This window comes from Hoplias malabaricus, chromosome X2, assembly GCF_029633855.1.
Source record: "Hoplias malabaricus isolate fHopMal1 chromosome X2, fHopMal1.hap1, whole genome shotgun sequence".
Taxonomy (NCBI): Eukaryota; Metazoa; Chordata; class Actinopteri; order Characiformes; family Erythrinidae; genus Hoplias; species Hoplias malabaricus.
In genome coordinates this window covers 46471958-46496703 of record NC_089819.1, presented here as the reverse complement: position 1 = coordinate 46496703, position 24746 = coordinate 46471958, and the positions used below count along the sequence as shown (strand labels likewise).

General features: G+C 37.6%; 1 protein-coding gene across 3 annotated transcripts; it reads right to left on the bottom strand.

Moving 5' to 3' along the window:
- Positions 1-14132: 14132 nt before the first annotated feature.
- Positions 14133-24601, bottom strand: LOC136677329 (uncharacterized). 3 transcript variants are annotated; one of them, XM_066654846.1, is made up of 12 exons: positions 24294-24601; positions 19827-19905; positions 18353-18464; positions 18119-18259; positions 17914-18012; positions 17775-17825; positions 17604-17651; positions 16862-16900; positions 16592-16785; positions 15710-15869; positions 15514-15617; positions 14133-14552 (listed from the first exon to the last, which is right to left on the bottom strand). In XM_066654846.1, the coding sequence occupies exons 1-12, from the start codon at positions 24452-24454 to the stop codon at positions 14487-14489; spliced, it is 1254 nt and encodes a 417-aa protein (XP_066510943.1). In that variant the 5' UTR covers positions 24455-24601; the 3' UTR covers positions 14133-14486. The 3 variants fall into 3 exon arrangements, with proteins under 3 accessions (XP_066510943.1, XP_066510944.1, XP_066510945.1); XM_066654847.1 differs by having other exon boundaries at positions 16688-16785; XM_066654848.1 differs by lacking the exon at positions 24294-24601 and having other exon boundaries at positions 18353-19437; positions 19827-19873.
- Between the last annotated feature and the right edge of the window lie 145 nt (positions 24602-24746).

The window sequence follows — 24746 nt, the reverse complement described above, 5'->3', positions numbered from 1 at the left end:
AAGTATAGTCCTAGAACGCTGGATAATAAGTCAGCATAAATGGAGAGTTTGGCAACAAAACATTATCACAATCTGATCTGGGTACATTTTAAACTTGAAAAAGGAGTGGACAAAGCTTTAGAGGTACCAGATACCTTTTAATACTTCTAAAAGCATATTTCAAACCATTCAATTAGCTATTTTACCATAACCCATAGCAACTACAAAAAACAAGGTTATCAAACTTTGCATTTTGAACCTTTGATGCTTTAACCAGACAAAATGTAGATCTTGCTAAAATATCTCAGAAAAGTGATGACATTTAAAAGTGTGCTAAGCTAGCGTATCAGCTCAGTGCGTGTCACCTAATTGAACTCAAAACTGACCAGCATTTTAAAGTTAGCTAACTTTGTTAGCTAATTTGCCCACCAAGGCTAGCCCCAGCCAAAAGCAGTACCATCCTACTGAACTTTATGAAACGTGTATTGCATTGAAAAGTTTGCTAGATTAGTGAATCAGCTCACTGAAGCCAACCTAGCCAAGAGCAAGTGCTTTTCATTTGAATATATTGTTTTTTCTTGTTTTTCCAGGCATTTTTGTATTGGCAGTTGGTATAATGTATGTATATGCACTTTCAGTTCACAAGGAAAGTCAGCAAGGACATGTTAGAAACAGTACTAAAACCAAAATAAATTATTTATTCCCCTTGAAAGAGCTCCTTATTCAGGGAAACCTTGTTATTCAAACCTTTGATTTCACAATCAAAGCCATGTTGTTGTGCCCTTGAGCAATACACTTGAACTTGAAAGTTCTATAGTCGATTCACTCAGAAAATTTCAACTACTGCCATCTCTAACTCCACTCTTCTCCAAGGCATTCCAGTTATAGAAGCCCAAGAGAAGAAGATACAGTAAATGGACATTTATAAACACAAACACTCTTTAGAAATAAAAACACCTTCGAAGTAAAAGTTAAAGCACTCCTTCCTAGAATGACATCTAATTACATCCCTTTCCTTAGCACTGGAACACCACAGGCCATACGCCAATGCCAGTCAACAGCAAGTGGCAGAAACAAGCACACCCTTGGTTTTGTTTCTTAGTATTTAATCTGTGCCTTATTTATGAGTCGACAGTAAAATGGCAACTTAAAGCACTGTTGAATTTCAGGTCAGCCACAGTGGTACATCTGCAGTAATATGTTAGCTGCAGAAATAAATGTCACAAAGGAATTTCTAATCCTGCATATACATTATGATGCTGGACAGCTGGCAGCAAAATTTACATTCCACTTTTATTAATGTAGCAGCAATAGAAAAATTCTGTGACTGAGCCAGCAAGGAGTGTGCTTAGATTTTGCCATTATTTTACAACCTACTAACCTGTATTTTTATATGGCCACAACTGTCTGACTCACCCAGTGTTTCATCTGAAATTAAATGTATTTTTAGGAAGCCCCTCTTGATGCAGCAACCTCAACTCTTCTATGTTCACTTTATAATACTGGAACATTACCGTGAGCACTTGACTGCATTCACTCACAAAGAAATTAGGTCAGAATGTCTATTTCTATGTCAGAAAAGCTACTCCAGTTCATTCTAAAAACATCACTCCTAATGCAGCTCCACTACTCCACATCCAAATAATGTGTGGTTTTATACTTCTCCACTTGACATATTATACAGTGTGTGAGGACTTGAAGCTTATGTGCAGCTGCTTCAGAGCAACCTATTCTGTTGATCAATGTTTTTATATTAATTTTGTACAAACTATATGTGTGTATATATTAGTATAGCTATCTACAAATTTTTGGATTAAAATTTAGACTTTAGACTTTTATACAACAATATTTCTTCTTTTTCTGTGTAATTCAGTGGCCTAAAAAAACATGCCATATATTAGACTATATTAAATATATAAATATTAATTTTATTGCAGTTGAACAACAGACAATAAACAGCAGCATATCTCTAACATATGCAGAACAGCAAACTTGCTCCTCGTTGACCCAGGTTTCATAACGTGGCAGGGTACCTTCAGTGACATTAACAGATAAGAGCTGAAGGTGCTTGACTTTTGTCATCTTGCCAATTGCGAATGCATTTATGTGGCTTTCAATCTCAAAGGACAAAAGAGTGAAATAAATTACAAAAAAGCACCTACTTCATGTCATTAATACTGACTGGATGCTATGTAATGGCTTTGAAGCTGTTATTTATGATGTCTAATTTTCTTAGTAATCGCATGCATAATTTGGCCAAATGTATCTGGACACCTGTTCATTCAATATTGCTTCTGAACCAAAGGAATAGATATGTTGTATATAATGGCACACACAGTTCAATGCTGGAGAGCTTTACCCATCTAGCTGACACTTAGCTTTGGGCATGGTGACCTTAGACTCATTTGCAAATCCTCTGGAGTGTCCCATTTCATTTCATGCTTTCTTTCAAGCATGTTGAGCTGTTCAACGATAGTCCATTATTGGCATTCAAAAAGGAGCTGGTCTTCACCCTCCTGGCTTGGCTGCATCCTATAATTGGGGTGAAACCTGACTCGAGGCTTGAAATGGAAACGACTCAATTGGGGAGAAAATTGGATATTAAAAAAAAGGCCAATATTATGCTGTAGCTGCTGCTAACACTTTTTTTTTGCCTGAAGTCCATGGTGTAATTTTTAATGCTGTGTGCAGAAATGTATTGCACTAGAACATGAGCACGTTTCTATGTCTAAATCAGCCATTAAGGGAAAGCCAAGGAGAGCTGAGAATCTTGCAACAAAGGCTTAGTTACAGATACACAATTTCGAGCCAACATAAAAGCTTATTTGGCTGTTTGGTGATAGACAGGGAAAAAAAAGCCATTTTTGCCAAGACATGAGAGTAAATACCAGTGAGTGAGAAAGAAGGAGGTGGCTGGCATCGTATCAGCTGAATCTCCTTCGCTTTCCCTGCCACAGAGACATAGGCTTTTCCGCAGTAATCCCACAGGCATCATTACTGAGACTTTCACACTCTCAGGGTTTGGACATTTAAGGTGAATATGATCTGAACCCGCCGAACACATAAAAGCCGAAAGGCATCAGCTGTCTTCATGGGTATTAGGGTCTGTTGAGTTCATAATAAATAAATAAATAAATAAATAAAGCTCCGGGCGGGAACATTAGCTCGTGAGAACCCCACTGACACCAAAAGTGCTCAAAGGAAATGTTGTCAATTCAAACGGCACTTCTGCTTTGTATTAGCCCCTTAGATTTGCCTGCTTTATTTTCCAAAGAAGGCCATGTGCCATGTTGTCACACCTTAAAAGCGGGTGGCTTGCTGCTGCTAAAAAGTCTCCTTAAGGAAACAGCCACATATTCCACAACTTCTTCAAAGGCCCTTGTTTGGCACCAGCTAACAGTCACAGTAAAGACCAGTCAGAGTAAAGACCAGGACAAGTCATAATGTTTTCATGTTGGGCCAAGCAGCTGTTGGGGGGATTTTAGTCTCTCTCTTATCTTAGAACATTCTACAGTGCAGTTAATAATTGACTGTTGGCAGTGTTTTTTTTAAGTTCACTCTGCATGTCAGATGGAACAATGACTGTTCATCAGGAAAAAGCCCAAGTCTGTGTCTCTTGTAGAGCTGTCCTGATTCTTATTCTGTGTGTTGGGATTATACAGGGTTGATCCAGTGCTGATTTCAAGCGTCCATTCCACATAAAATTTTAAAAAATCCAACCAGGCACAACCAACTGAGAGGGGACCTGGGGACCCAGGGCTTGCTGGAGGACTGATATCTCCCAGTTTGCTTAGAAACACCTGTGAATCACCAGGAGAAGCTAGAGAAAGCTATGAAGGACAGAGATGTCTTTGTTCCTTTGCTTACACTATTGCTACTGTGACACTTAAAGTGACTAAGCAGACCAGAAGACACATACCTATACATGGTGTAAAGTGCCATGGACAAACTGTACTCTACTACCACCAGAGCAGCATTCCATCCACACGGGACTAATCCAGCTGGTGTGTTTGGGGTATTTTGATGAAGCTGCCTGTCATGCAGTGACTGTCCATGTATTAGTTTACATGTAGCAAAATTCATATTTCTTTTAATCACTTCACATTTGGAGCTCCTGAGTGGCCTTTTTATCTAAACATTGGAGACTGCCGGGTTGATCCCCAGAGATGCCTCAGCCATCCAATTCTATGAGTCCTAAGAGAGTATATTTGGCTTCATTGTCTGGGTGGATGGATGGTAGATGTTCATAATGTGATTCTGTGTTTCATGCTGTCAAACTAAATATTATTTAAGCATTTCCTGCTGGTTTCACTTTATCCAAAGCTTGACGCTTTGTTTAAAACACATGAGTAAATATAACTAACACAGATCTGTTTAGGCTTAATTTAGTTAGAATTGTTCTTTTCATTTACCATTTAATGGACACCTTGTGCTTATCTATTTCTTAAACAGGTGCTGTTATTAAAGCATAGAATAAATTCCATGAGTGTGACAGACTCTTCTTTTATTCTGTGTGTGTGTGTGTTCTACATCCCAACATGTCCAACTAATTTCTGAGTCCCTGGGGAGGGCTCATGATGGCCTTGGGGAGGACATTACCAGAAAAACAATGTCACATTTTGGTTTTACTGAGCTATTTAGGTTTAGCAAATGTTAAAATCACTGGAGGGTATTTTGCATGTTTCTAGTGGCATACTGCTTTAGTATCAGACAGATCTGATCACTAAAATAATCTGACCTAACATCTTCTGTCATTTAAACTTGGCCTCAGAGCCAAAGACCACATTTTATATATTTGCTCTCCAGTTAAAGCAGTTAGATACAACACCTAATTCTTTTTTTTTCATAAAGGAAGCAAGCAGATGCACAATATACTGATTAGCCATATATTATAGTCACCTCCTTGTTTTTGCACATCAGCTCCACTGACCATATAGGAACACTTTGTAGTTCTACAATTACAGAGTGTAGTCAAGTGAAAACACACTGCTCAGGACAGGAATGCTTTCCAGTGAGTGGTCAAAATTGCACAGTCCACCTTAGGAGCAGCCTTCCCCACAGTGCAGGATGTTTCCTGCACCAGAATAATCATGGAGGCCAACAGCAGGGCCAGGGACAGTTCACATCCCTAACACAGACTCTTCACAATTTTACCATCAGGCAGATGCTACAGAAGTGTTCAGGACAGCAAGACAGACAAACTATTTTATCCACAGGCCATCGGGTTTCTGAATGGTTCTCACACACTGCACCTCCTGACAACAGCTGAACTTATTGAACTATAATTGTGACACACACACACACGCACAATTTATTGATATATTCATCATCATAAATTACATACTCACACAATGATTATGCTGTTTTACTATAAATAAATGAATTGTGATCACGGATGACCTTGGCCATGTCATGTACTTCTACTATTAAGGGAGCTGAATGTAATGGGAGCACAGAAATTAGCACTATTTTTTTTTTCTGAAAACCCAGGCAAAAAAAAGAATACATTAGTGGATTTACAACATGGATTTACTCACCCACTGATGTAGCTCTGTGTTTCTGATATATCAAAAAGATGTCAAACAATGGTGTGTAAATATGACATTGTTACCAAGTCAAAACTGCTTGAAAGAACACCATGCCATGTGTGAAATATGCTGGCATGAGAGAATTTGAGTGCTTACTGAAGATGAAAAAGCTACTGAAACAAGCTGTGACATAAATTGGCTGCAATTTCAGGCCTGGCAGAGCATCACCAGAGATGGCATCAACTGGACTGTGTGATGTTCCAGGCTCTCAGAACTTTGGCACTCATTAACTGCAAAGATTTACAAATGAACAATAAATGTATTTAACATTGTATTGCTTTCCCAATTATTTTTGGATCGAAGAGAAGAGAAGAGAAGAGAAGAGAAGAGAAGAGAAGAGAATGGACTATTCAGATTAATAGAAATGATTTATATTTGTCCAGTTACATTGGTCTCTAAGGAATATGGTCTCTATGTGATTCCTGTGGTCCACTCAAACCTGACCTACCCATTACTACATACTGCGTTCTGCTCTTTAACATTATTATTTCAAAACCAATTTGCGAGAGGTCAGTCCCAAATCAGCAACCACAAATAACATCACAGTCCAGTTACTTATGGAGCACATTTTAGTGAATAAACACTAACAAACACAGGGCTTTTATCCACATGCATTACCATTAACTCCAAAAGACTCTCAAATCCTCTCTCTCTCTCTCTCTCTCTCTCTCTCGCTCTCTCTCTCTCTCTCTCTCTCTCTCTCTCTCTCTCTCTCGCTCTCTCTCTCTTCATTGGCACACTGGTAGACTCTGATGTGTTTGTGCTGCTTTAACCCCGAAGAACACAAACAAGAGGAGGAAAAAAGAAGAGGGAGTGGAGAAGAGCGGAGAGAAGAGGAGAAAGGAAATGTGAATGGAAGGGTCAGAACTGAACAAAAGAGAACTGGAGCGAAGAAAAGAGTATATAACAGAGGTTCAAATCCCATCTCGGGTCACTGTCTGCGAGGAGTTTGGTGTGTTCTCATTGTTTTGGTGTTTCTGCATAAGTTTCTTCTCCAAAGGTACCCAAAAAAAGAGAAGAGAAGAGTTTGAGGTGAAAACCAGTGAACATTAAGCAGAGAAGGGAAGGAAGCAGAAAAAAACAAGAAAATAGAGAAGAAGAGAGGAGAAAACAGAATATAACAGAGGAAGTTTGAAAAGAGGAGAACAGAACAGAACAGAGCAGAACAGATTGTGATCTGTGCTAAAGCTCTAGTCTGACCAACTGTGTCAGCAGCAATTCATAAACAAGCCACTCCAGAGCAACAGGCAGAACAGCAGAGTGAACACTGATGAAGCATGCTCACTGTTCTGTAAAGAGACTCTCAAATCAGAGCTGCTTCATCTCACACAGCTGATAAGAAGTTATCACAGTGAAGATAAAGTGGGCAGAATGAATATCTGTCTATTCATCCATCTATCTATGAAATAAAGTGTGTGTGTGTGTGTGTGTGTGAGTGTGTGTGTGTGTGTGTGTGTGCGCGTGTGTGCGCGCGTGTGTTTGTGTGCGTGTGTGTGTGTGTTTATGTTAGTCGTGGATGTTAAAGCAAAACATTGTACGTTCAAAAAACAGAACTGAATGGAACAATAGCTTTTAGTAATTTTTTTCCTATATATTTCAATAGCAGCATTAAAAAATATAAGAAAGGATAGTTTCAAGTGTTAGTTTCAATCTAAGAACAAAACAATTGAAATATTTGCTTTGAAAACTTGCTCTTCCATGTCTTTATGGACCTTGCTTTTTGCACAGGTGCTCAGTTATGTTGGAACAGGAAGGGGCCGCCCTCAAACTGTTCCCACAAAGTTGGGAGCATGAAATTGTCCTGAATATTCTGGCATGCTGAAGCATTAAGGGTTTCTACCACTGGAACTAAGGGTCTGAGCCCAACTCCTTGAAAAACAACCCCACACTATAATCCCCCTTCCACCAAACTTTACATTTGGCACAATGCATTCAGTCAAGTACTGTTCTCCTGGCAACCTCCAAACCCAGACTCATACATCAGATTGCTGGACGGAGAACTGTTATTTGTCACACCAGAGCACAAGCCAGTACTGCTCTAAGGTTCAGTGGGATTGTGCTATATACCACTGCTTCGGATGCTTTACATTGTGCTTCTTGATGTAAGGCTTGGATGCAGCTGCTTAGATATGGAAACTCATTTTATGAAGCTCTCTATGCACTGTTCTTGGGCTAATATGAAGGCCATATAGAGTTTGGAGGCCTGTAGCGATTAAAATTTTGCAAATTCTGCTCACAATATTCACCTCAGTATCCACTGACCCGATTCTGTTATTTTACTTGTCCTACCACTTCATGGCTGAGTTGCTGTAGTTCCTAGTCATATCCACTTTGTTATAATAGCACTGAAAGTCGACTGTGGAATATTTGGTAGCAAGGAAATTTCACGAATGGACTTTCTTCACTAATTCTTTCACTAATGCTTGTAGAAGCAGTCTGCATGCATAGGTGCTTGGGTTTATACACCTGTGGCCATGGAAGTGAGTTGAACCCCTGAATTAAATTATTTGGATAGGTGAATAAATACTTTTGACAATATAGTTGGTATAAAATCATTCACAATGTTTTGCCCTTCTGCAATCTCAGTACCCCAGACACATATAATTATTTACTTTTTTAATTTGTCATATTCTTATTATCATTTTGCCATGTGCTCGTATCATTCAGCTCCAGAGAATTATCTTCTTTCTTCTAATACCATAAACAAAACTGCCACACAATTTGGAATGAGAAGCTATGAAGAGTGAAGAGAAATGTCTTGGAGACGCTTCAGCTCCATCCCCATCTCCCCTGCCATGTAGCACTAACACTGTGATTAAATACATAGCACAAAAATGTATAGTGTAATGCCTGCCAAAATGGCAGACTTCAGCTTTCAGGCATAGTTTTATTAATCAAGGTTGCTCCATTTAGATAAATCTAAACCATAAATTGTGTCAGAGCTGGCAAGCTGTAAATATATTCTTAGCATCCTCATCAGTCACACAATGTATACAGCTCAAGGCTCAGTTCTCAATGCCAAACCCTAGTTAGAGGGACTTAAGTCCCCAAGGCTGTAAATTTCCAGTCAATACTTTGCAATAATAATAACAACAACAAGAACAATGATAATAATATAATGGCTAAGCAGTTACAGACAATGAATGAATGAAAACTACTACTACTACTACTACTACTACTACTACTAATGATAATAATAATAATATAGCACTTCAATAAGCTTCCAATTATGCAGTGTATAGAACAAGGAACCTGTCCAATAATTTATGCAATCTTCAGAATTGTAATACAGTAATACATGTATTACAACATTATGATGATATCAGGACTGGGTCCAGGAGAAAGTGAGAATGGATTAGAGAACAGATGTGTTTTAATCTTAGATTTGAATGTGGAGGGAACAGTATACTATTGAATATGCGATGTGGGAGAGTTCCAGAGGCAGGATGCTCAGGTATCAAAGCTATGGGAACTGGATAGAGGAAGAGTAAAGAATTGATCTGTGGAAATCCTGATAGCACGAGTAGGTTTGTAAGACAATAGATGATAAGCAGATAAGGAAGAGCAACGTTATTAAGAATTGAGTGTGATATTTTAAGAAAACCAGTGTAGATTTTGGTGTAATGCTGTGGTGAGATTGGGTATGTTGTGTGAATGAGAAGACGAGCAGCAGAGCTCCTTGTGAAGAAAGGAGGTGCTAAAGCCAGTTTTAAAGAGAGCTGCAGTAGTCCAAGTGCTTAGTAATAAATGAATGTATGAATGTTTCAGCAGCAGACTGAGGGAGGCATGGTTTTATCTTTGCTGTTTTATGGATGTGGGAAAAAATTGTTTTAACTACAAAGCTAAATTCGGGACCCAAATGAAAGAGACTATTCAAGGATGACACCAAGGTTACAAACCAGAATGTGAGGAATCTTGGATGTGGCTGTGTGTTTTCACAAGAGTGAAAAACCTGATTATATGAGGGTAGATTTGAAGCCAGTAAGAATGTGTTCAGTCTTGGCATTTGTGATCCAAATCTAATCATCCACAATCAGTAACAGGCCACATTAAATTTCTTGTGGCTGATACAATACTCAAAGAAACGTCACAACATCTTGTCTAAAGCATTCCAAGAACAGTATAAGCCTTGATTGTAACAGAAGGGAGACATACTACATATTAATTATGTGATGTTCAGTCAAAGGAAATTCCACATTAAGGTTTACTGAAAAAAAAAACCAATTCAAAAAGACTTTTGAGACAAACACAGAGAAAAGCCCCTCCTGGTAGACAAAACTACATGCTACAAACCAGCACAACAACAAGTAGCCAAGAAAATGTCTTCCAATTGGCTTAGATTTAAGTCAACAATTTTGCCTCATTCACTTTGCACAGAGTAGTTAACAGATATTAGTCCCCGTCTCTATCTTCACCCTGCAACTTGACATCCCCGCAGTGCAAGTTGTTTAGATTGGTTCCTTAGGTTTATGATGTAAGAAACCCTGGCTGACTGAATCTGTGTTTCCCAGACAGACTTCTGGGTGTCTTTATTACACTTCAGTTTCAAAGCCATAATGGCCAGCCAGACTGCTTATTTTGCACTTGATACATTGTCTAATGGATTGGCATAGGATATTTTACATCTTATCTTGTGTATGATAATAATTACTAGCATGTAAACAACACCTCCCTGACATGTCAAACCTTGATTTTTACTGGAGGATGTGTTTACTCGTCAGTTTTTCTTGAGGTTGTGGGTTCAAGTCCCGCTCCGGGTGACTGTCTGTGAGGAGTTGGTGTGTTCTCTCTGTGTCCGCGTGGGTTTCCTCCAGGTGCTCCGGTTTCCTTCCCGGGTCCAAAAGCACACATTGGTAGGTGTGACTCAAAAGTGTCTGTAGGTGTGAGTGAAGATGTGAGTGTGTGTGTTGCCCTGTGAAGGACTGGGTGTATTCCCCTTGCGCTCAATGATTCCGGGTAGGTTCTGGACCCACCGCGAACTGGATAAACAGTTACAGTTAATGAATGAATGAATGAATGTTATATGAGGCCTTATTCCTATACAGTTTTGCTGATTTTAACTGAATTTAGCCAGAGTTTATTCCAGCAAATAATTTTGTTATTTCAAGTATTATTTCTAGAGAGATATTAAATATAGAGATTAGATTTAAGATGATTATTTCTTTAGCTAAAATATGATTATTCAGAGTGCTGCATGGTTAGATGGTGCATAAACCTTCTACAGACTCATTACTCACACTTATTTACAAGTACAGAGGCAGGGGCTGTAAGATGCTTTGCACTGAATTCTTGTAAGTGTTGACAAGGGTGTCTTTCAGGTCTTGTAGGGAATTTGAGAGAGATCTGCTTGTGTCTCTCTTTCTCCACTTGCACTCTTTCAGTGATGCTGATGGTCTTGGGAGTACTGAGAGAGCCACTTCACTAAATTTCCTAGAAAGGCAGAGAGCCTTGTGTGTGTGAGAGAGAAGGCACCTCTTCATCAGGAATAAAAGAATGAAGAACACAGAGCTGTTTGTAATCCATCTGCACAAGGACCAGGGCCTGTCCTTGTGCTTATTTCACTGTCTTTGTGATTCTAACCATGTCTGTCACCTTGAATCCAACTTGTCTGCTGCTGTATGAGTTTATAACTGTATGAGTTAAGGTTGTTAATGCAAAACTTTGCTCAAGCACTGGTAGATCTAATACATATTTTGTTATTTTCACACCAGAGAAGTGTAAATCCCCTGAAAGAATGGTATTGGGAAGAGGTAAGCTGACAAAAAAACTCAGGTTTAATGGATGATTTACATAAGCTACAAACCTGAGCTGCCGCATGTTTGACAGAAGAGAACAAACAACAAGGGCCAAGCACAGCTCAAAGACAAGACCATAGCACAGCTCAGAGCTGAGAAAAACAAGAGTGCCCACACACACACACACACACACTAGTAATACACTTCCTCAATTCCATGCTCCTGTTTATTGGCTGTGATATTTATAAATGGTCTTGGCAAAATGAGTCAGACTTTTAAAAATCATCAGTGCAGAGATTCTGCAGAACACATTTAAATGTGTTTTTAAAATTATACATCATTCTCAGAGAAGTCTAGGTTGAAACACTCCTTTATGAGCAAGATATTCAGAGTATTCTGCAAAATTCAGACACAATTATTTGCACAATTTTCAAAATTCTATTTCCTTTTCTCAGTAATGGGTTCTACACAATTTCGTCTCAAAATGTAAGGAGAGACAGAAACTACTGTGGATTTTATCTCTCAAAGACAACAGCTTTAAGGACTGTTTAGTCTCCATTTAAATATTGTGTGAAATGTGGATGATAGACATAACATCAAACTCTTTTATTTAAACAAGTTTAAAAAATATAGTAATAAGTAAAATGTATTTTTAAATAATATAAACCAGACCGTATTTAAACAACCCTGCTTTCTAATACCAAGCCAAATAACATGTGAAAATTATTATTAAACACATTTATTATCCAAGCGCCTCTAGAGTCAGGAATTGTAATTAGTTACAGGAGGGAAATCTTGATTTAATACCATAAAAACTAAAGCTTATAACACCTTAAATCTTAAGTACAAAAAAGTTATAGTAATGTGTAATAAACATCGGGACACTTACAAGGTTAATGATAAGTCTCATTCCAAACCTAAGGATGGAATGAAGTGAGAAATGACAATGGACTTCAAACATGTGGCCCTTGTCATTTTGTGTGTGCAAACTGTATTTTAAACTGACATATTTCTCTGGCCCTGGAGACAAGCTAAATACGGTGGATGGCGGTGAAATAATACCAGTTTGACTTTTATTGGTTTATCGTCTTCCAGGCATGAAATTAACGTGGCGTTTCACACCCGAGAAATTTGTTTTTGCATGATTTAACTAAAGTTAATTAAAGGGCATTTTGGTTGGATAGCACAACCTTCCACGTCCCCATTACTCTGCCAATACTGGTAACTGTTAGCTGACGTAACAGTTGCGTGTGGCTTCGTGCCAACAACTGTAGCACACCAGTGCCACTATCTCACGTTTTAGCAGGAACACAGAGTGTATTTTTTGCTTAAATAATACAACATTAAATGCAAATAAACACAGGGGCATGCGCTTGCTCGAATACTCGAAGATCCCGTTCCCTCCCTGGAAAAAAAAGAAGCGGGAGTTGTAGCACATGTACTATTTTTTTTTTTTTTTAAACAAATTAAGCTTAATTATGAAAACCGTGAAACATATAGTTTACACATTAACATTTTCCAGTTTCAGATTTTCAGTTATTATTTTTTTTAAAATAGTAATTATTTCGAGGTCACCTGGTGTACCACCATTTGCTGCTTAACGTACCATAGTGGTATCACAGTTTGAGAACACTGTTTTGGATGTGTTGTGTGTCGTTGGAAATCTGAGCACATTTCAAGCACATTCAAAATCAATATTAAATTTCTTTATATATATATATATATATATATATATATAAAGAAATTTAATATTGATTTTGAATGATATATATATATATATGGCGGCACGGTGGCGCAGCAGGTAGATGTCGCAGTCACACAGCTCCAGGAACCTGGAGGTTGTGGGTTTGATTCCTGCTCCGGGTGACTGTCTGTGAGGAGTTGGTGTGTTCTCCCCGTGTCCGCGTGGGTTTCCTCCGGGTGCTCCGGTTTCCTCCCACAGTCCAAAAACACACGTTGCAGGTGGATTGGCGACTCAAAAGTGTCCGTAGGTGTGAGTGTGTGAGTGAATGTGTGTGTGTCTGTGTTGCCCTGTGAAGGACTGGCGCCCCCTCCAGGGTGTATTCCCGCCTTGCGCCCGATGATTCCAGGTAGGCTCTGGACCCCCGCGACCCTAAATTGGATAAGCGGTTACAGATAATGGATGGATGGATATATATATATATATATGGGTTGAATGTTATTCCTGTAGATAGACTTTAAACAGTGAACTACTGGCAGTTCAGTATTTGCCATTAGATGCCATAGACAAATAAATAAATGATGTAAATGAATTAAATTAAAATAAATGAATTATAACTTAAATAATAATAATTATTATTATCATTATTGCTCTTATTATTATTATTATTATTATTATTTATAATGTACAAATGAGCATAATATATACCCAGCAAACACAGCTACGTATTCACAACGTGGTAAAAACCACTATATTAGTCATTTGGAACGTTGTGTAAATATTGTCAGAAAGTCAAAATGAAACACTTTATAGGGTTGTCACAACGTTTTTGTGCAACATTACACTACCATTCAGCAACAGATTTGCAACATTCCAGAAGGCCCCTTTCCTGTATTCTGCAACATTCTGACAACCTAAAATGTAATTACTCATTTATAGTCACAAAGTAGACATAAAGTTACATCACATTATGCAAATACTGTTCTATATTTCTCATAGTAACATTGTCAGTGCATTTTTCCTGATCCACATCATCAATCATTTTTAGTCTGTTACAAAATACGGACATTACTGTGGCCAGAACAGAGATACTTAAAAAACGAGATATCATAGATTAAATTATGTCTTCCATTTTGTTTTCATATTTCAGCATAATTACATGATAATGTACTTGTCATAGTTTTGTTTCCAAAATTGCAATGATGCAAAACATAACTACAAGCATTACACAAACATAATAAATATCAGACAATCACAATAAAATTCAGAATGCAGTTTAATCAAAAATAATTTTACAAAAAGAGTATGCACGTTTATACACATTACACACAAACACAAACATACACTCTTTACAACAGTTAAGCTCCATCCACTCACATTGAAGTTAAGAACAAATTTTAAACACAGAGCACAATAAACAGGAGTCAGTCAGAACAAAGTTCATTTATTCACACAACAAAAACAGTCTGATGAATTCTAAGGAACAGTGAGGTTGGAAAATGTTCATGTAGAAGTAAAGAAATTATAAGATGGTGATTCAGATTCCACTGGGTCTGAGTTCGCCAAAGGCTGTGGAGGGGAGGAAATGAGACAATTCAAAAGTGATGAACATTGCTTGTATCCCTATAATTGTGCTACAATTGCCATATAAGGAGCACTGTGTAAGATTTAGTGACATGTAGCAGTGAATTGGAAAATCCCTCCCTTCTGGTGCATCCCCATCTTCTCTGCACCTATCCAAGTTTTTAGTGGGGCTCATTCTTTCGTTTTTTTTTCTACTGCACAGATATAAGATATAAGTTTGGTGCATGTACTGAGAGCAAGGCAGAAAACGCATGTCTCGAGCTGCAGCACCTGCATGGCCAAACATCATCATCTATGAAAATGATCACTGAATTCATGTTCTGTGACTCTTGAACATAACCATCTAAAAAACTTTTATCTAATTTTTTATTGCTTTGGAGAGCGGCTCCTTGTTTGCACGTGGTCATGCACTGTGAAATGCCATGCATCCCAAAAGCCCCTGAGTGTTTATATCCAACAAAAAATAATGGAAATCAGCATGAAGCTTCCTGTCAATTTGCAAACCTACAGAAAAGTGATGTATGAAATTACGAAATCAATCCAAGGTTCAGATGGAGTTTTTGTATGTGAAAGTAAACCAACTATGAGCTTCTTGCCCAACCAATTCCAGAAACGATCCTAGGTGAGGATTTGAGTATATGGGACTGGAAGTATGAAAGGTTAACAGTAGAAGTGACTGACATCTGACTGGTACAATGACCTCATGCAAGCTGTGCAGTGTTTTTGCCTCCTTAAAGTATGTTTTACTGTCAAACAAATGTTGAAAAAATAAAAATCGGTGCATCCCTACTTCTAATACCTAATGATGCTTCTCATAATGCTTCTAGCACACAGATTTGTAGTTACAGGTGATTATACTCTAATAAGCATATGGTTTTATATTGCATTTCTGCTAATTACTCCCCTAAATCTTACACACTGCATGTTTCACTAGATTTTTACTTACATTCCCTTTTCGTCGTGCAATCCCTGGTGCATGCTTCAGAGTTTCAGATATGTGAGCCTCAATGTCTGCTGCGTTTGATCCTGGTTGGCTTCTCATCACTGCTTCTGCATAGATGAAGCATACATTTTTAAACCCAATCAACATTGATTTTTTTCCATAAACATCTAAGCTCGCAAGTACAGAGAAATACACTCACTCATTATTACTCTGTAAATGGTTAGATTCTGAAGTGAGATTTTCCCTTTCCTTCCTTTCAGACTAAATGAAGCCCATATTCTTGAGGATGCAATTGTGCGCATTGTACGTCTTACTGAATCTCCAAGGGAATGCCCCCCTAAGGTGGCAAGGTACCTGACCTATGAAGAGAATTGTATAGTTTACAGTTTTAATTTTCCTATTTATTGGAAATATTTCAACTTATAAACAATGGATTGATGGTGCGTATGAGAGGGTTTGATGGTGTGTGTGAGAGAAAGTTTAATGGTGAGTGTGAGAGCGTTTGATGGTGTGTGTGAGAAGTTCAATGGTGTGTATAAAAGGGTTTGATGGTGTGTCAGAGTTTGATGGTGTGTATGAGAGGATTGACAGCGTGTGTTAGAGGTAAGTTTGAAATGGTTATTTAGTAATGAAAATGGTTTTATATTTACATTGATAAGTCAAAAAAAAACCTTTTACAGATTAACAATTAAATGGTTCTTTGCATCATGAAGGGTTTCTTCAGATTGATTGAAAATGTGCTATAGACGGTTTCTGTATAGTGCCTTTAAGAGAAGAGTTCTGTATGGCACCAAAAATGGTTCTATTGTTACAAGCTTAACATCATAACAATAGAAGATTACTTTTCTGAAAAGAACCATCTATAGCACATTCTCCATCAGTCTGAAGAACTCCTTCATGATGCAAAGAACCATTTAATCATGCAAAAGGTTCTTCGAGTGTTCAGGGTTCACACCATTTCCCTTAATAAAGAATCCTTATAAAACCATCAATTTTAACTGTGTAGTTGTCTATGCTGCATTTAAATTGGATTTGTAATTATGAATTTATTTTATATCATTGGATTAATTGAGCTTGTCACCATTTTTCTTTCTTCTTCTTCATCTTTCAGCTTAATTTCAATCTTATTAAAACCCTCCATATCATCCACAGTGACAAACTCCATATCCATTGGCACCTCACTTCTAGCATTAATCAGCTGTTTAAGGAGAAGGCTTTGTTCCTCCTGCTTCTGCAGTAGCTGGTCAAGTTTCATGAGGACATGCATTTGAAAATCTATGAAACAGAATTTTGTCAATATAATTTCCAAACATTATCAATAACATTAATGAACACTTACAAAGAAACTTACTGTCTCTTTGAGGAGGGCACTCTGGTTGAATGGGTGGTCCTAAAATAATTGCAGAAAACATTTATATTCTTAATATTCTGTTAAAATTCCAACAGGCAAAGGCTGTGTAGTAAATTATTATTTTACTGGTTGTTTTCCATATAAACAAACATCACTGTCTGAGGGCTAATGCTTCTCATAGTCACAATTCAGCAACTGTTGAAATGCAACAGAGACATTTCCACAGTATTTGCTATAATGTTTAAAAGTACAAACAAACAATTTTTTTGTTTTTCAGATATCAGCAGCCTGCATTTCTTGTCATTCATGCATGTTCTAAATCATTCCAATCAATGCCCACTCTTAATTATTCTAACTAATGCTGCTCTGTGTGTGTATGTATGTGTGTTTACTGCCCCTAATCCCTAGTATGAGAGTGTGTTCACTGCCATGAATGAGTTAAATGCAGTGGTCAAACTTTGTTGTACTATTGTACAATCATAAAGCATGTAAGAAGTAGTAAGATGTAATGCTTCAATCAAATCAGCATTTTGGCTTCCAATATTATATTAAGATTCTTCACTGACAAATATAAAAGTCACAATAAAGCCTTAAAACTAGTCAAGTAAACTAGAAAGGGTACACGAAACAATAATAATAATAAAATAAATAAATAAATAACAATGTACATTTTCCATACATGAAAACCAATACCAAACCTGCATCACAGAAAATAAAACAAAATGTATTCTCTGTAACTCACTTTGGGCCATTTCCAGTTCTCTACCCACAACCACAGGAATCTCGGACCCTATAAGTAACATAATAATGTCTACATTATTTCATTTATTTAAACATGCCAGATTTTCCCTTCTATTATTGTTTGTATGTATATGTGCATGTGGCTGTTTGTTATAAAAAGAAAATAACTCACAATTCGGCAAACTTGCTGGTTCTCTTGCCATATCCAACCCTCTTTCCATATCTAACACAGGCAATATAAACATTACATATACATGAATGCATTCAGACATACAACAGTTTTAATATTGATCAAATAAATAATGCCTTACCTTGGTAGAGAGCACATCTTGTTTGTGCAAGAAAGTCAGACAATCTAGGTGGAGATCTAGCTTGAACTTTAGGACCCTTGGTAGGTTGGAAACTATCATCTGCAGCACACAGTTAAGTAATATTTACTGATATATTGAACACCAAATTCTTAATATATTAAGACACATTGCCCTTTAAAATACATGCATCATATTAAATATTTACCATCCTCACTGGCAGAGGTATAACACAAATAGCGAGATGGTGGCCTCTTTTCCCTTAGCTTCTTCCCACTCCCATCTGACTCCTCTAAACAAGAAGTGTTCTCTGCCTTCCTCATTAGCTGATGAGCTGTTTTATAATCAACTTTGCAAAGAATTGGTGCCCAAGAGTTAAAATATTTGCTTCTAAACAATTAACAATAATGATTACAATGAGCCTTCAGAAATTGATACACACCTGATGATTTAAAAACTCTGACTTCAAGTTTTTTCCACAACGCTTTGTCGGGCAAAGATCCACGTTGAATCAATTTTTGTTTATTTTTAGGTGGCCAGTAGCAAAAGTGTCCCTAAACATATAAGTGAAGTTGAATTACTTTGATGGGCCTCAACCTTTGTTTTGCAAACTCTCATATTTGCTGCTTTCTAGATTTAATTAAGCAGCGATTTTCTACGTCATTCAAGTGAGTGTGTTTAAGGAAAACATCAAAATGTGCATGTAAGGGCTACTCTAAAGCCAGAACAGGAAGCCATAAAATTTACTAGCATTTCAAGTTTACTAGCAAGTAAGATCATGTTACATACTTTCAATACTACTCTTGAAACACTGGACAAGCTTTACAGACTGGTGACAAAAATCCAATTTAACAAAATAGTAAATTGCAATACACATGTCTAAAAATGTAAGGAGTATTGTTAATTTCATATTAGTGTTATATATTGAATGATCCTAGGATCAGGGACTACCTACCTTAAATCTACATTCACTGTTCTTTTATTAGCTCCACTGACCATACAGGAGCACTTTGTAGTTCCCCCTGTTATTCAATGGACAGGACCCATACAGAACCCCCACAGAGGGTATGATTTGGGTGTTGGATCATTCTCAGTGCTGCAGTGACACTGACATTGTGGTGGTGTGAGTGGATCCGACACATCAGTGCTTCACACATCAGAGCTTTTAAAACCTATGCACACTCACTGTCCACTCTAATAGACACTCCTAACTTGTTAGTCCACCATGTAGATGTAAAGTCAAAGACAGTAGCTGATCTGGTGCTGCAGAGTTTGTATAGGTTTTCCTCTAGTCCATCAGTGGACACAGGATGCAGCACACAGGACACTGTTGGCTGGAAATTTTTGGTTGATGGACTATTCTGAGTACAGCAGTGACCCTGAGGGCTTTAAAAATTCAGCAGCTGTGTCTGACCTCTTGTGCCAGCACAACACACACTAACACATCACCAACACGTCAGTGTCACTGCAGCGCTGAGAATGATCCACCACCCAATTCATGCCTGCTCTGTGCATCCTGTAGTGGTTCTGACCAATGAAAAACAGGGTGAAATCAGGATAAGAAAGTACGCAGAGAAACAGATGACTGCAGTCTAAATGTAGAACTACAAAGTGTTCTGGTGTTTTCAGTGGAGCTGATAAACTGGATGATGAGTATAGACACAAGGTAGGTTTTCCTAATTCAGTGTATAAATTGTTAACTACCTTAGTGTTTTAAACTGTAAGCTCTAAACTCTAACAGTATTTTAACTGAAATGAGGTTTTGTCAGCATACTGTAAAGTTCATACCTGTGTACAAACCAGTATGGATAGGTCAATTGTCATAGGTTTTGTTATAAAAACTACAAAAAACTGTGTACCAATCACATAATAATGGTATAGGAATTACATGCATTACATTAAAATAAAAATCTTACTTCAGATGTTCTCTCCACCCAGGAATCCGGGACAACAGCCACACTTCGCTCTTGTACAAATTCAAGAACTGAATACATACTGTTAACATATAAAAAAACATATATAAGTTGGAATCTGATATTCTATTGCACGTCATCAACTTAACCTTGAATCCAGTTTCTAGTCCTGAATTTTAAATAATTATTTATGTTTTGCGCTGCCTACCAGTGTTTAGTCTAGTCATTTTAGAATTCAGGAGCAGTAAACTGATTCAGGATTTGGAGTCGAAGACCTGTGCTGTATTATTGATGCTGAATGACAAGCAAATGTAAATATGAGGTACCTGACTTTTTTCTTGGCCACGAAATTTCACAATTCCATTTTACAATTATTGAATTCATTATTTATTCCTTGTTTGTTCATTTACATATATACATAGTTCTTGTTATTGCTGGGACGGCTAGTTACTGAATGCAGTTCATTCATTCACTCCTTATGAAGAAGGGTAAGGTACAAAATATGATTTCCTCGGTGAATTTTGATTGCCCTTTTCATGATTTTATTTTTTGGCACCATCCTTATGGTCATGTCTCCACAGTGAAATGTATATGCTCCAATGAATGTTGAATCACATGGCTCCACAAACATTGGCATTGGTTGGCTATAAATGCGGCACAAATATCCATTCTTTGTGTCATCAACAATTTCACAACACTGTCCATCCACTGACAGAAAAGCATTATCTGGTGTGTGACAAGTGAATGTTTCTCCTCTTTTTTTGGTTTGTAATGCCATTCCTGTCTCACTCTCCCAAATTCTTTTTGCAATCTGCACTAGTGGGTTTTTAGGGGATCTAACCATTTTCTTCAGTGTCTGCATGTAGTTCTCAAAAGGAAATCCAGAACAGTTATCCAGAGAATCATGAATGATTCCATCAGTTGCTATATGTAGCAAAGAATGCACATTGTATATTAAAAACTGAGATCCATATAGGTCCCTGCCTTCAGCTACAAAGTACTCCAAAAGACTTTGTGCATACATCCCATATTGTTTCACGTGGTCAGGACTTAACAAAATGCACAGTGCAACACTGAAACAAAGAAAATGCTCATATAGGTCTTGTCTAAGTACACCAGGCAAAACAACTTTACCTGTATATAGCATAAACTGTCTAAGTTCAGTTGCCTTCCATCTGTCTAGGTGTTTCAGACTCCTGGGTCTTCGGGCAAAACATGTGGGAATGTTTTTCTGGAGATCTATGAGCCTAGTACTAACAATTTCAACCTGTCCTGCAGACATCATTGTCTCCCTGCTTCGTCCTCTTTCTCCTCTTGTCCAGATGAGTAGTAATTTTTTCATGACACCAAGACAAGTCTGGTGCATATAATCAATTGGAAAAGCTTTTACCATGTCAATTGGTAGTTCACAAAATGGTGTACCACCATGATGGTGTTCAGCTTGGCTCTGTGTACGGAATGTCCTATCTGTTCTGAGAAATAAGTGATCTATTTGTTGGTATGTCACAGTATTCTGCCAGGTGCCTCTCTGGTGACATCTATCACACCCATAGTAAGCAGAGTATTGCTTGGTGTTTTTAACCATTGCACGTGCAGGTGCATCACAGACAACACATTTTATTTTGATTTTGATATTCTTTCCTCCTATGTCAAAACCATTTTGTAGTACATCTTTTAGATCAGAAATGGCATCTTCAAGAAAGGACAAGTCTGTTGGTCTATGGTTTCCTGAGGTTAGAGTGAGAGGGAAGACAAATAATGGATCTAAATGCACTGCGCATAGCACTGGCCACAAGCAAGTTGCTGAGCTCTTAAATAGTGGCAGCCCATCAATATTTAGGGAAAGCTCCAAATACTCTAATGATGCTATTTTGTCCTGTGAATAGCGTTCCATTAGTCTTGACAGTTGGTGTCTTAACTGAAAATGTACATACTGCATTCCAGATTTAATTGTTGTTTCTACAGATCTAGCTGTCTTCAGAAGTGTGCGGGTGGTTAAAGGTACTGTTAAACCAACAGAGCTAAGGATTTTCAAAAGATCATCAACAGCCCTATGTGAAGCACTGTTATCATTCACCCAGCATGCAAGCTGTTTCTGTATATCTTGTTTCAGCTCCTTTTTCCTCAGACTTGACTGAGAGGGAGTTGTTGCATTATATGTACATGTGTTACATGCAACACTGCAGCCAATCTCAACAGTGGCATCTTCGCTGTTTGCCTCAAATAAGGAATAATTGCAGTCAGTCTCATTGTCTTCCTGGCTGTATTCCTCAGACAAGTAAGGACTGCAAATTGTCCCTACAATAGGCTCCTGGCTGCTTGCCTCAGATATGAGAGAAGAAATTGTTATCATATTTTTTTCTGTTTTGTTTTCTGAGACCCCTAATCCTCCAAGAATTCTCCTGGCTGATCTCCATCTTTTGAGGTAGTCTTTCCTGCTCCATCCTCTTTTAACCATCCTTAAATATTAAGAGGTCCAATTTAAAGTCAGAAACTCATCAACTGTTATCACAAATCCATTATTATATTGCTGTAAAATAAGAGTGTAGGAGTGACTGGGTCATTAAATAATTTAAAATATAATTTACTCTGACATGCCAAATGTCGTAGAATAGCAGTTTGTGAATTGATTATTAAGTGATGTTACCTTAAAAGACTGTTTGAACGACGTGATAGTGGGTGCCAGACAGATGGGACATAACATTTTCAAAGTTTTGTGGCCATTTAATATTACTCAATCCATTGTACAGGGAATACATCATAGAAGGCATTACCACCCACAGTTTATAGCACAGTGTCCACCCACAAGAAGACCTACCAGAGTGCCTCTGTTCAAACCATGAAACCAAACACCACATTACATGGGCTCAGAAGGTTGCTAAAAGGACGCTAGAAGACTGGCAACATGTGGCTTGGTCCAATGAATCGGTTGTTTTGGACTGATTGTACAGTGTGTATGTGACCCAGACCCCATGAAGACATGGACTGGTGGACCTTGTGCTCCCATATCCTGCTGAAGCTAAAGAACATTGCACTGACCTGTGATCGCTTGTCTTGGTAAAGTCTTCGATTATGTATTCCTTGCACATGTTATACTGTAGATAGAGGAATGTTAAATGCCCACTCAACTTTGGAAGTGGAACATGCCATCTGTCTGACACATGCTCTCTTGCCTTTTCCAAACTCTGATAATATATGTCGCCTTGACATTAGCATGCTGGCCAATGTTCAACCTCACTCACAGGATAACACCTCACAATGTATACAGGTACGGGCATTGCCAAGTCATCCTCTGAGGTAACACTTGAAAATCAATTTACATAACGCTACTCCATGACATTTGGCATGTCACTGTACATTAATAAATATCGCATTGGGAAAATAAATATTACAAACTATTCATTTACAGTATTTTTACATATTTGATTACATATTTTAAAAATTCTTTGAACAATAAATTGATAAATAAATATACATTGATGTATAATGAGTTAATGCATGAGTTCATTATTCTGAATAATTCATTTTTGTTTAGAGCATCCTTGATAGTGTCCTAATTACCCGAGACCTGTAAATTTGCACATTAGTAGTATTTAAGTGTAGAATAGAAACGTTTTAAACATTTTAACTAAAGTAAATGGGTTTTACATTATTGAGAATATGGATTAAAAACTTTTGTATTATTATTCTAAACTTCTAAATGGTAGGTTAGACCTATACGCAATTATTAATTACGAGATGATAAATGTATTTCAACATGTGGACGACAGGAAAACGGAAAAAAGAAATGCACACATTAAGTCCAGCTACCTCATAGTATCCACATAACACAACAGCAAGTGAAATTGCCTACAATTTATTGTTTGGGCAGTTAAAAGGTAGACATACCAAGACATTTATGTGAAATGCGTCTGACTGAACTTACAGTGAGATGCGTTAGCATTTGCCAATTAACCCATTCATGGCACTCGCAGTCACTCAAACTCTCTTTTGTTCAGACACACACCTCTATCAACATTTCCCTCAGTTGTAGCTATACAGTACGATGGCAAAAAGACAAAAGTATTTTGTCTATTGTAGTCATAGGAGTTTTAGAATCAGAAGAGTCGACTCACAACACCCTTTTGCCACACTAATACTCGTTTAAAACGTCAAAATAACTTCAGGACCAACGAAAAAGGCAGGCGACTATTGGAAGAGGTGTGGGACTCGAATGCTCTTTAAAATTATAGTTTTAAATATTAGTATATTAGTATAACTTATTAGTTATACGTTCTGTTCAGTAACATTAGCTAACTAGCTAACATCAATTGTACAAACAATGCTGATAAACTAAGCAAGAATACTGACCTATCTACCCAGAATTGTCTGTAAATGGGGACTATGGTAGTACGTATATAGTATACAAAATATACATTCGAAAATGTTCTAAAATTTATATTTTATAGTCATAATTTATAAATCACTCACCTGAAATCCTGTGAGACTTCTACGCAGCAACGGTTCTTCGCCAACTGACAAAAAATTGAATTTCTCTCGTGCCCTCTAGGAGCAGGTTGCAGAAAGGTGGACACAAGGTTGCAGCGGGACCAGTAGAATCTGATTCGCGCAGTTGTCATAACGTACTTCATTGGTTATGTTGGCACCAACCCACATAGTTCATAACTGCAACCTTTATCAATAGGTTGATAGAAAGTAGATGCAGGGTTTTATTGCCACCAACCTTAGTGCAACATATTAACAACATAGTAAGAGAGTGCCTGTTAAGTAACGTGGCCACCAACATAACCACTCCTAAAATACAACGTTGTGTGGAAGTTGTGTGTTTGCTGGGTACTGGATGCATAATAATAATAATAATAATAATAATAATAATAATAATGTTTATATTTTTATGTCAAATAAAAAAATACATAGTAGTTT

Coding starts and splice junctions, on each gene's coding strand:
- LOC136677329 (XM_066654846.1), bottom strand. CDS start 24,454: ATGAAGTACGTTATGACAACTGCGCGAATCAGATTCTACTGGTCCCGC. Junction 18,260..18,352: donor CAGAGTTTTTAAATCATCAG/GTGTGTATCAAT, acceptor TTCTTTGCAAAG/TTGATTATAAAACAGCTCAT. Junction 16,901..17,603: donor AGAACTGGAAATGGCCCAAA/GTGAGTTACAGA, acceptor CAATTATTTTAG/GACCACCCATTCAACCAGAG.